Source organism: Gopherus evgoodei, unplaced genomic scaffold (genome assembly GCF_007399415.2).
Source record: "Gopherus evgoodei ecotype Sinaloan lineage unplaced genomic scaffold, rGopEvg1_v1.p scaffold_32_arrow_ctg1, whole genome shotgun sequence".
NCBI lineage: Eukaryota > Metazoa > Chordata > Testudines > Testudinidae > Gopherus > Gopherus evgoodei.
In genome coordinates, this window is record NW_022059994.1 from 234,456 (window position 1) to 247,142 (window position 12,687).

Here is a 12,687-nt window from a genome sequence, read left to right on the forward strand (position 1 = left end):
GGGCACTTATGTGTGCCCACCTAGTGCTCAGCAGAGAAGAGAAGCCGCAGCCCTGCACCTAACGGGGACATAGAAGTCAGGCTGTGAGCACGGTGTTCTCTGTTCCCAGCTGGCGCTGGGCCTGCCTAGTGCCCAGCAGGGGAGACAAGCCGCTGCCCCATGCCTGATGGGGACAAAGAACTCCGGGGTTGCAGGCTGTGGGCGCCGGTGTTCTCTGTCCTCGCCGCTTCTCTCCAGCTTCTCTCTTCTCTCTGGATTCATATATTATGTTATATTAAATATGATGGTTTTTGTATTATTTAATGTACAAATACAAAATAAGCCTTGAAAAACTGTTGGCTCCCGCCATGCTCTTCTGAAAACATGAATGTGCTACTGGCCACAGAAAGGTTGGGGACCACTGGCCCAGATCCTCAAAGGTATTTAGGTGTGTAACTCCCATTGAAATAAACTCCTATATACCTTTAAGGTCCTGTGCCAAAATCCCTAAATGTCCCCCATCCATAAACTAAAACCTCCAGTGGCTACACATTCTCAGCACAAAGATGTTGGGATACTGCAAACTGATCACCTGGGAATAGTGTAAAATAAATGCAATACAATATTTTGCTGCACTAATTGCACCATTTAAATCTATTTTAAAATGCCCTTTAAAATTCTCTGACGTTGCTGCAGACATTGCAATCTCCCCTAGAGGCTGCAGAATCACAGGTGGCTACAAGCAGCATTTCTTATTCCCTGACCTTGCAAATCCGTGGGCCTCCAGAATCATAAAGAATTGACAGACAAATGCCATTTGCTTTGCCTTCACGTCCATCTCTCTGCCATTTTGACTGGCCAGAAATACGCTCTAGCCTCAGTGTCGTGGAGTCAGATGTTAGAGAAACCTATTTTATGGTAGTCACATGCATAGCTCCAACTTTTATTTTTCCCCAGGGGTGTTCCATCCCCACTCTGCCCTGAGGCCCCACCCCTACATTGCCCCTTCCCCCAAGGCCCCACCTTTGCTCTGCCTCTTCTCTTCCCTGATCCACCCACTGCCCGAAGCCCCCACCTGTCCACCACTCGCTGTCCTCCACCCTCCCCCCAACCTCTCCCCGAGCTGCCAAACAGCTGTTTGTTGGCAGCACCATCAGCTGTTTAGCAGCGCCCCCAATTAGCTGATCAGGGGCACTGCCAAACAGCTGATTGGCTGTACCACTGAACACCTGTGGCTGATGGGTGCTGAGCACCCACTGTCTTTTTTCTGGGAGCACTCCATCCCTGGAGCACCCGTGGAGTCAGCTCCTATGGTCACATGGGACCATTCTCCTTTGCCCCTATCTCAGGGACACAGCCGGAGTGGGGATCCTGCCAAAAAGAAAGGGAAGAGTCTCTCCCTGGTGAAAGAGGCCGGTGGGAAAATGAAGATCGGGAACTTGTTGTCAACATCAAAAAATGCCACCCGCCCTTCTTCATAGTCCAGAGCCACCCGGATTCTCCTGGGGATCATAGGCAGGGGCAGAATGGTCTCACCGGAGGTGTAAGCCCGGTACTGACCGCCCCAGTGACCCACAGCCCAGATCTCCTGCTCAGGGTAATTGCTCATCCGTCCCTTCCTCCTCACAGACTCCCTGGCCACCCCCACCGACCAGATTCTCCCAACGCCCACCTCCACCTCCCAGTAGTGTCTGCCCAAGGCGAACCCCTCACGGCCCAGCACAAAGAGAACGGAATTGAATTGCTCAGGATTGTCAGGCAGATCCTGCTGCTCATGTCCCCATCTCACGCCTTTCCCGTCTGCAGACAGGACAAGCTGGGGATGAGCTGTGTCTGGATCCAGAGTCACATTCGCTGGGGAGGGAGAATCAGAGTGTTAGGGGCAGAGCTCTGCCCTGGGGGAGGAGGGGACCTTTTCTCGCACTCCTCAGCAGCCCCATCCCACCTGGGTCGCTCCCTGATTTTCTGCCTCTCTGTCCTGGCTCTCTGTCTTCTCCCAGGCTCTAAGGGTGCTGCTATATCTGCTGCTGTGACTGCTTCTCTCTGCCTCCTCCCCTGCTGCGTCTCCCTGTGGGGGCTGCCCCACTGCCAGCAGCAGGGACAGAGCAGGGAAGGCAGCAGAGCCTGGAAGCCACCAGCTGTGCCTGTTAGGAAGAGACGCCCCATCCCCCACTAGCAAAAGGAAGGAGGAAGCAGCCCAGATCACAGCCCAAACTTCTGTGCAGTGGGAAATTGGGGAAGGTGGGGGTGGCACAACGCTGGGGAACAGCACCCAGCCCACTGCGGAATGGAAGAGAAATAGGGGACTCCAACCGCTGGAGAGCTGCCTCCCAGCCCAGCTGGACAAGGGGAAAAGACGGCAGGCAGTGGTGTATCTCATAGGGCAAGCTTGCCAATATTCACTGTCTTGCTTTCACTATATTTAGCTGCTTTCATTATATTCAGCTGTAATGCAAGAAACCTACAGGCCCGTGTACCGTAAATCTGGGGTTCTCAAACTTGATTGCACTGCGACCCTGTTCTGACAACAAAAATTATGATATGACACCAAGAGGAGGACCTGAAGCCTGAGCCTGTCCGAGGCCTGCTGCCTCGGCCCTCCATACTATTTCACAACCCCAAAGTGGCCCTCGGGGTTAGGCCCCTGGCCTAACAGTTACATTTAGATGTTGGGAACTGAGGGCTGGTCTACACTACGGGGGGAAATCGATCTTAGATACGCAACTTCAGCTACGTGAATAACGTAGCTGAAGTCGAATATCTAAGATCGGATTACTCACCCGTCCTCACCGCGTGGGATCGATGTTCGCGGCTCTCCCTGTCGATTCCGCAACTCCACTGGGGTTGGTGGAGTTCCGGAATCGATATAAGCGCGCTCAGGGATCGATATATCGCGTCTAGATGAGATGCGATATTTCGATCCCCGAGCAATTGATTTTAACTCACCGATACGGCGGGTAGTCTAGACGTAGCCTAAGGAGAGCTTGCTCAGTGGTACAATGTTGCAGTCAGTGCTACCACAAGGAACATAAGAAGGAATAACCGCTGGAGCAAGTGGTGACGGTATGATCATGGGCTGAAATGGCTGTTACATGTTAACCCAGCATTTCTCAAACTGGAGGTCTGCATGGGTACTCCAGGGGGTCTGCCGGCCCCAGTGATCAACTCCTCCCACTCCCTCAACTCTTCCCCTTCCCTCCCAGTACCTCCTGCACGCCAGGGAACAGCTGCTCAGCGGCATGCAGGAGGCTCTGGGAGGGAGGGTGAGGAGCAAAGAAGGGCCGCGCTCAGGGGAGGAGGTGGAGAAGAGGATGGGCAGGGGTGGAGCAGGGGTGGGAAGAGATAGAGCAGTGGTGGGGCCTTGGAGGAAGGAGTGGAATGGGGTGGGGCCTGGGGCAGAGCAGGGGACTTAAGGGTCAGCAAAAATTTGTAAATCAAACTGGGGGTCCTCGGGTTGCTAAAGTTCGAGAACCTCTGTGTTAGCCTATAGATGCCAGAGCCGGGGCTGGTCCTGTTGTCTCTTATGACCAGGTCCTCAACCAAGGCTGAGTATGTAATTCTGGGAGCTTATGCGTCAAGTGATACCACAGATAACCCCGATCTATATGATCTCTACCTTGTTATGTGGCTTGGGTCTTTTCTAGCTTTCTCCATTATTTTCATAAAGGTATCTAAGTTTTTACTTTGCCCTCAGGGTATGTGTCCTTGTCATCAATCTGAGACTCCCCACAAGACATCAAGCTCCGTAGTGTTAGGTCTGATTCTGGGGGAAGACCCTTATCACACGCCGATCGATTGGCTGCCAATCCAAACATGATTAACTTTCCAAAAGATCAGGCAACAGCAGAGAAGCCCTAAAGGGCCAAGGTGAAGGGAGGATCATAAATGGAGACCCCGCAGCCCAGTGGGAAGAGAAAATGGGAGATCCAGGTGATTGAGGGAGAGAAGCAAGTGCCCCAGGAGGACACTGGGGGAGGATCAAGCCAACAGCACTGAGTCCCATTGAGTCAGTGGATTGCACTGCTGCTCCCGTATCACTTCCATGTCTCGCTTGTCATGTGGAAACAGCAGTTAAGGGGTTAATATTGTAGGATTGTTAAGTCTCCTTCCTTTTTCCTATCCCCCTCTCTCCCTCTGTTGGCAGGAGGCTGTTTTGTTTGATCTCGGAGGCTCTTCTGCCATTCAAGCTGGAGCTACAAATGCAAACCAGGAAATATCCCTGTAAAAACTCACCCTTTCTTCCTATGGTGTCCACTCCCCATGCTAGAGATCTCCCTGCCCCAGTCTGTAGTGCCAGAGACAGAGTGTCTAGAGAGGAGAGATGTCATGCAGTCAGTGTTATGCCCAGCTTTCCACTCTGAATTAAACAAGTCTGCTTAATGAGGGAAGGGAAACAGAGAGAGGGAAAGGGGCAGAGATATGGAGAGAAAAAACGTGTTTAGTCAAGCCAGACGTACCGTAAACAGAACCAAGAACATCCCAGGAGCATTTTTATGTGACTATATCACTTGTTTTCTTGAAGGATCTCAGAACACCAATACATTCCTAGACTGAACATCAGAGAACCCAGCGCAGACTGCAGTTCTTATCGTCTGTTGGCCTGACCCACCAAGCTTTGATCAGCCCCACTGGTTGTTCCCTAGTGGTGAGGGGCTGGGATGACCTAAGCCGGGAGACTTGGTGTAAATTGTCACTTGCTGGACGAACTAACGGGAGAGATTGGCAGGGAGCTGAGAGTGGACACGCGAGAAGCTTTCCTTCTCCGTGCGGGTTTCAAGATGGCCAGCGCTAGAACAGCAGCGGTGACCTACCACAGACGCGCCATGTTTTCTTGCCTGCCGGAAGCCAGAAGGGACTTCCTGTGCATGAAGTGCAAGGGGGTGGCTGTGCTGGAGGAATAGAACATTGTGATTTTGGAGATGGGGAAACGGAGGCACAGAGAACTGAATTGATTTTTCCAGGATTGCTCACCAAATCGGTGGAGGAGCTAGAACAAAACCCAGGTCTCCTGACTCCCAGCCCCCAGCTCTATCTTCTTGATCTGTTCCCTCTTTTTCTCTGTTATTAAACCATTGTTTACTGGATCTCTTTCTCCATTCATTCATAAGTAGGGCCCTACCAAATTCAGTCCATTTTGGTCAATTACATAGTCATGGGATTTTAAAAATCATAAATTTCATTATTTCAGCTATTTAAATCTGAAATGTCACGGTGTTGTAATTGTAGGGGTCCTGACCCAAAAAGGAGTTGTGGGGGAGGTCACAAGGTTATTGTAGTGGCGGTTGCAGTACTGCTACCCTTACTTCTGTGCTGCTGCTGCTGGCAGCGGCGCTGCTGGCAGCGGCGCTGCCTTCAGAGCTGGGCAGCTGAAGAGCGGTGGCTGCTGGCTGGGAACCCAGCTCTGAAAGCAGCACCACCGCTAGCAGCAACGCAGAAGTAAGGATGGCACAATATGGTATTGCCACTCTGGGCTGAGCCCTGAGTCAGCAGCTGTCACTCTCCGGCCACCCAGCTCTGAAGGCAGCAATGCAGAAGTAAAGGTGGCAATACTGCAACCCCCTTAAAATAAACCTTGCGACCCCCCTGCAACTCCCTTTGGTTCAAAACCCACAATTTGAGAAACACTGGTCTTCCCCATGAAATCTATATAGTACAGGGCAAAAGCGCACAAAAGACCTGATTTCACAGGGGGAGACCAAATTTCACGGTCCATGACGCATTTTTCATGGCCGTGAATTTAATAGGGCCCTATTCATAAGCAAAATTCAGCCCCTTTTGGATCTGGCACTGCTCCCTTCATCTGGATCCCAAATTTCTCATAATGTAGGAGAAACAAGTAAATAAAACATTGAACCATATTCATGTTATTTCATTTCTGAATCCTCACTGGAAACTTCTTTAGCCCTCGACAGTTCCCACCGCCCCGTCCAATGGTCCTCTACTGTACTTTTGCTGGATTTTACATTGGCTGCGAAGTGGCCAGAGCCCTTTCCCTCTTACAGTGACAGAGACACATCTCGATTCTCTGCCTGCCTCCCCTTTTAGTACCTTTGAATTTCCTCAGGGTCTCCTTTAAAGCAATAGTTTTTTGAGAGAAATCACTGAGTCTCTTTTCCAGCTCAAGAGAAATCCCTGTGGGCTGCTGGAACATCTCACACCTGGAGAGAGAAAACTTTCTGAAGTTAATTGCATTAATTACATTAATTACTCCTTATTATGCATTACTTAATTGCCTTTCAATATGAAGCACATGCCAGTCAATGCTGCTGTTCTGGGGGCCATGGAGAATGTGTGTCCTACCTTCAGAGAAGGTGACACCGAGGCACTAGCTGTGCATGCTTCCCCCACAGTTATGATCCATTCTTAGACTACAGAGACTATTAGGCCCAGATCCACAAAGGGATTTAGGCACCTGAGTCCCAGATTTAAGTGGCATTGCAACCCCTTTCATCTGCCACCTAACCTTGTAGGTGCCTAAGCTCACTCAACACCTACCTTTTAGCCACAACGCACAGTCAACCTGTGGAATTCTTTGCCGAAGATGTTGTGAAGGCCAAAACTATAACAGGGTTTGAAAAAGAACTAGATAAATTCCTGGAGAATTGATCCATCAATCGCTATTAGCCTGGCTGACAGAGATGGTGTCCCTAGCCTCTGTTTGCCAGAAGCTGGGAATGGGTAATAGGGGATGGATCACTTAATGATCACCTGTTCTGTTCATTCCCTCTGGGGCGCCTGGCATTGGACACTGTCGGGAGACAGGATACTGGGCTAGATGGGCCTTTGGTCTGACCCCGTGTGGCCACTCTTATGTTCTAAAAATGCCCTGGGTACCTATGTTTCTGCCTCTGGGCACAGGTACTGTTACCTCCCAGTAGGCGTCTCCTGCCTACGCTGCAGTGCAATCCTCAAACCGGGGAGGTGTCCCCCCACCTATCTTGCCTGTAGAGGTACTGAGACAAGCCTAATGACACAGAAAATGGGTAACCTCTGGGGTACGGGATGTTCTGCTGTGGGTCTCGCAGTCTCTCCTGTCGAGGTCGTTCAACCTTTTTATACATAATTAAATATAACTTAAGCCAGACAGAGAATGACTTGCCAGTCCCAGAGGGCACTCACCTGAGAGGTGGAAAACCTATGGTCAAATCTCATCATTGCAATGCCTTAGAAAATCCGGGTCTATGTGTATGGGTAGGAAGGAAGTTGCATCATGGCCATTTCGGTCCATGTCCTCTCTGCTCTGATGGCCAGGATGTTCCCATGTCGCAAGCGGTCTTTGCATTGTAGACCTCAAGCCCAAAAGCAACTGGAGTCAGACCAGTCCCTCCCCAGACACAGCTCACTCCACACAAAGGGTTCATCTGCACGGTTCTTTCAGCAGCATATAGAGTGCACATAAGGGGAGGTCCCCTTAGCATGGGTGTAAAGTGCAGTGCAGACCATGAGACACGGCTTAGGAAAGTAAAGACACTCCCAAAGGGTGAAGGTGTACACGAGAACATACCCCACATGCTCTCTGCTCACCCACGCCACGCCTCCCCGTCCACTCAGTGCTGTTTTCAGCAGAGTAGCATCCCGCTGACTGCCTGCAGCTGAAGCCTTTCCCCGCTGCAGGAAAAAAGACTCCAGAAGTGGGGTAAGGCTCCGGCAATGGGATAGGCAGCAGTTTCTCATTGTGTTGTGTAGCTACACACACCCTATATGCTACCACCAGTGGTGTGTAGTGTAGACGTAGCCAAAAAAAGAGTCAGCGTTGCTGGATTGTAACCAGTGTCCTAGAGATGAAAGGCCTCTTATTCCCTCCCCAGCATCCTGACACAGCCAGTCCCTTAGAGGTAGAAGCAGTGCTTAATTTGTGCCAGGGCTTGCCAGGGCTCAGTGTCGGCACCTCTAGGCTTGTCAGTTCCTAGCCCCGGCACCTTTAGGTTGGCAGTTCATAGGCCGAGCATCTCTAGGCCTGGAAGTGCATAGTCCCGGCACCTCTGGGCCTGGCAGTTCACAGTCCCGGCACCTCTGGGCCTGGCAGTTCAGTCCCGGCACCTCTGAGCCTGGCAATTCACTGTCCTGGCACCTCTGAGCCTGGCAATTCACTGTCCTGGCACCTCTGGGCCTGGCAGTTCAGTCCCGGCACCTCTGAGCCTGGCAATTCACTGTCCTGGCACCTCTGGGCCTGGCAGTTCACAGTCCCGGCACCTCTAGGCCTGGCAGTTCACAGTCCCGTCACCTCTGGGACTAGGAGTTCACAGCCCGGGCACCTCTGAGCCTGGCAGTTCACAGTCCCAGCATCTCTGGGCCTGGCAGTTCATAGCCCCGGCACCTCTGGGCCTGGCAGTTCATAGCCCCGGCACCTCTGGGCCTGGCAGTTCATAGCCCTGGCACCTCTGGGCTTAGCAGTTCATAGCCCCGGCACCTCTGGGCCTAGCAGTTCACAGCCCTGGCACCTCTGGGCCTAGCAGTTCACAGCCCCGGCACCTCTGGGCCTGGCAGTTCATAGTCCCAGCACCTCTGGGCCTGGCAGTTCACAGTCCCAGCATCTCTGGGCTTAGCAGTTCATAGTCCCAGCACCTCTGGGCCTGGCAGTTCACAGTCCCAGCATCTCTGGGCTTAGCAGTTCATAGCCCCGGCACCTCTGGGCCTGGCAGTTCATAGCCCCGGCACCTCTGGGCTTGACACATCAGTTATGAAAGTAAAATGTATGGCTCCTAATTGCCTGAGCCACGGCACTTCTTTCATTACAAAGTAAGCCCTGGGTGGAAGATATTTAAAACCACTAAATTAAACTTAACACTGGGAGAGTTGTGATTGTGCCCCCTACACCCTGCTGCTGTGCCCTGGGATTTGAACATGAGAAGAGAATGAAAGGCGAGGGGGAGTGAGACGGAGCCATGTGCCTGCTTAAAGTGATCCTGATATCCTTGAGGGAGAGAAAGAGAGAAAGGAAGTTGATTGCGCATGTGAAAAGCCAAAGATACCGCCTACAGGAAATGAGCTTTCACCCATCAAGTTTCATAGGTTAAAGTCACAACCTATTTCTACAAATTTATTAAAGCATTTAGATCACAGAGTTGGATTTTCCAAAACAGCCCCTAAATCTTCCCCTGGGGTTAGGCAGCACGTTCTATTGGGCACAGAGAAACAATCCAGGGTGTCTTCAAAAGGCAAATGCTAATTAGGAAGATTAACATTTCCCACTCCAATCTCCACCTCCATCTCCACAGCAGATTCCTGGGTTTGGTACATGTTATGTTGCCTTAGCAAAATGTTTAGCCTCCAACTTTGGAGGCTGGAATACAGGGTTCATTTGCTGGCTCTGCTGCAGCCTCTCTCTGTGCCTGGCACATTGGGACCTCTTGAGGCTACTGCAATACAAACAATACGTTAAATATTTATGGGCTCATTTGGATTTGAACTTCCCTAGGACACTAGCTGAGTGCAGAGCCCCGACAAGCAAAGTTGCCACAGGGCTCTGATGCATTCTGCATGCACAGGGCAGCCGTAGGCAGCGTCTCAGAGAACTGGGAGAGCAGGCTACATACCAGGAATATTCCACATCAGAAAGAATTTTGGGGGTAATTTTGGCATCATCCCCTGTGAAAATAGTTCAGGATACTGTGCAGAGGCAACTGGGGTGTCTCTAACAGAAGAGGGGAAAGGCTCTGGCCAGGACCGGTGCAAGGATGTTTCGCGCCCTAGGCGAAACTTTCAGTTTGCCCCCTCCCCCATTCCTGAGCCCTGCAGCAGCTCCCTGCCCCCCCCCCGCCCTGAGGCACCCCCTCCCATGGCAGCTCCCCCACTCCACACTGAGGCACCCCCCTTGCGGCAGCTCCCTACACCCCCTCCACCCTGTGGCACCTCTCTCAGCCATGGCAGCTCCCCCCCCCACCCCGGAGAGCCGTGCGGCAGCTGCCCACCCCAGCTCATCCCTGCTCCGCCTCCTCCCCGAGCACGCCGTGGCTGCTTCACTTCTCCCACCTACCAGGCTTGCAGCACCTAAGCTGATTTGCGCCGCAAGCCTGGGTGGCGGGAAAAGTGAAGCAGCCACGGCGTGCTCGGGGAGGAGGCAGAGCAGGGGTGACCTGGGGTGGGGAGTTCCCCTGTGTGCTGCCCCCCCTCCTTACTTGCTGCAGGCGGCCCTCCCTGCGCCCCCCTGCCCCAGCTCCCTCCGCCTAAATGCCGGCGGCAACCGCTGCGGCCAGATCTTCAGCCGTCCCAGTTGCCACTGAAGAAAATGCTGCTCCCCAAATCCTAGTGCCCACAGCTGCCTAATAGGCAGGAAATCACTAGCTGACTTCTGGCACTTCCCCTCCAGCTCACTGATCAGGCTATTAAGATGGGAAATGTCCATGGGAAATCTGGTGACGGTTTCCTTTTGCCACTTCATAATCCTGTCCAACTCTTCCAGCCGGGCCAGCAGGAGGCACTCTTGTTCCTCCAGAAACTGGCGGAGCTGCTGAAATTCAAAGCCAATTCTCTGGCTCTCCTTTTTGATCTTTTCCTGTAACAGACAGATAGAAATGGGGAATGGCCAGGTAAAGACCCGGCAGAGAGATCAGAGGTATTTCATACAGCCATGTGTCTGCCACAGGGAAATTTCTCACTACCCCAAAAAGTCATTTCAAGACTTTTTTTTTGAGACAAACTCCCTACAGATGAGAGAGAGATCTTCCTAAAGCTTCCTCAGTCAGTCCTAATTTAAGTTAATAGTGTGCGATCTTTAGCATGGATTCATAGATTCCATTGTGACCATCTAGCCCAGGGGTAGGCAACCTATGGCACACATGCCGATGGCAGCACGCAAGCTGATTTTCAGTGGCACTCATGCTGCCTGGGTCCTGGCCACCAGTCCAGGGGACTCTGCATTTTAATTTAATTTTAAATGAAGCTTCTTAAACATTTTAAAAACCTTATTTACTTTACATATAACAATAATTTAGTTATAAATTATAGACATAGAAAGAGCCCTTCTAAAAACATTCAAATATATTACTGGCACGCGAAACCTTAAATCAGAGTGAATAAATGAAGACTCGGCACAGCACTTCTGAATGGTTCCCGACCCCTGATCTAATCTGACCTCCTGTGTAACACAGGCCATAGGATTTTTCCGAAACATTTTCTCTTTAATTAGAGCATATCTTTTTCTTTTATTTATTTATTTTTTTAAAATCTTGATTGAAAAATTGTCAGTGATTGAGAATCCGCCATGACTCCTGGTAATATTCCAGTGGTTAATTACTCGCACTGTTAGAAATATACGCCTTATTTCCAGTCTGAATTTGTCTAGCTTCAACTTCCAGCCAGAGGATGGTGGTATATTTTTGTTCGCTAGTTTCAAAGAGCTCATTATCAAACATTTGTTTCCCACATAGGTGCTTGCACACCATGATCCAGTCACTTCTGAAGCCTAATTTATGTTAAGTTAAATAGATGGAGCTCCTTGCATCTATGACTAGAAGGCATGTTTTCTATTCCATTGATCATTCTCATAGCTCTTCTCTGAACCCTCTCCAGTTTATCAACATCCTTTCTGAACTGAGGACACCAGAACTGGTCATGGGATTTCAGCAGCAGTTTCACCAGGATCAAATACACTGGTAAAATAACCTCTCTACCCCTACTCAAGAGTCCCATAGTTACGCATCCAAGGATCACAGTTTGGCTACAGCATTCCATGATTAGGTTGTTCTCATATCATTGGCCTAGTGAACTCCAGATTCATCTAGCAGCAGAAAGGGCAGCAGGAGGCAGGACTCAGGTTAACAGGGTTGTGAGCCTAATCCTTAAGGGGACCATTTATGGATCATGGCCAAAAAAAAAAAAAAAGCAAGGCCAAAAAAGACTGTCAGGGACAGTACTTGGTCCTGATAGTGAAGGCAGGGGATTGGACTCAATGACCTAGTTCTGTGACATAAGTATATCCCCATATATTATTATATATTACATATTTTTTCAAAACCCATTATCTTCAAGCAACTCTGCTTGTTTTTTTTATTGACATTTTTTTGCTGCTACATTTACTGTCCTGAGTCACTAGGTCTATACATTGTTACAATTTTGTACTGATCTCCTTATGTCTGAGAACATTCACTCTTCATTGAGCAAATACAGCCAAAATTTGCAAGCCACAGATATTTCAGAATTATGCACATGCCTGCAATTTATTTAGGTCTGTCATGTCACTGGCCTATGAATGATGTATTGTTGATTTAGGTTTACCCTGCTTATGGGTTTGCAATGTAAATCGCTTACCTTATAACTCTGCCTTGAGTCTTATATGCATTGATATGCCATGTTTGCACTTAAGTAACTGTTTTCTCTTGTAAACAATTCTCAGGGAAATCTTTTGAAGAAAAAATTGCAAATGTTTTGGCATACATAAGGAGTAGCACATATCCTGAAGGAATGAATAAAGCAGGCAGACTGAACCTGCGTCGATATGCTGTCAACTTTTCATTGGAAGGTAAGGAATATTTGTTTTAAGATAGTACTGGCACATAACACAGGAAACTTCAGCCTGTAAATGATGGTCATGATGTCCCAACACTGGGAGTATTTGGAGTGTTAACTTTACCTTCAATGGGACTGGAATTTGGATCTCTATTTTTATTAAAATTTTCCAGAAAATCTGTCTATGCCAGTGGTGCAACAAAAGGAGTGTGCTGTGCAGTTGTGTGAGAAATGAGTCTAAATTTTATTTAAAAAAAACTG

The 12,687-nt window shown here is 49.9% G+C and overlaps 1 protein-coding gene across 3 annotated transcripts; it reads right to left on the minus strand.

The window, feature by feature from the left end:
- Positions 1-1,039: 1,039 nt before the first annotated feature.
- LOC115640866 (tripartite motif-containing protein 15-like) lies at positions 1,040-8,086 on the minus strand. 3 transcript variants are annotated; one of them, XM_030543941.1, is made up of 4 exons: positions 7,099-8,086; positions 6,028-6,137; positions 4,213-4,287; positions 1,040-1,833 (listed from the first exon to the last, which is right to left on the minus strand). In XM_030543941.1, the coding sequence occupies exons 2-4, from the start codon at positions 6,128-6,130 to the stop codon at positions 1,325-1,327; spliced, it is 687 nt and encodes a 228-aa protein (XP_030399801.1). In that variant the 5' UTR covers positions 6,131-6,137; positions 7,099-8,086; the 3' UTR covers positions 1,040-1,324. The 3 variants fall into 3 exon arrangements, 2 of the variants coding, with proteins under 2 accessions (XP_030399801.1, XP_030399803.1); XM_030543943.1 differs by lacking the exon at positions 7,099-8,086 and having other exon boundaries at positions 6,028-6,362; XR_003997932.1 differs by lacking the exons at positions 1,040-1,833; positions 7,099-8,086 and having other exon boundaries at positions 4,220-4,351; positions 6,028-6,097.
- Between the last annotated feature and the right edge of the window lie 4,601 nt (positions 8,087-12,687).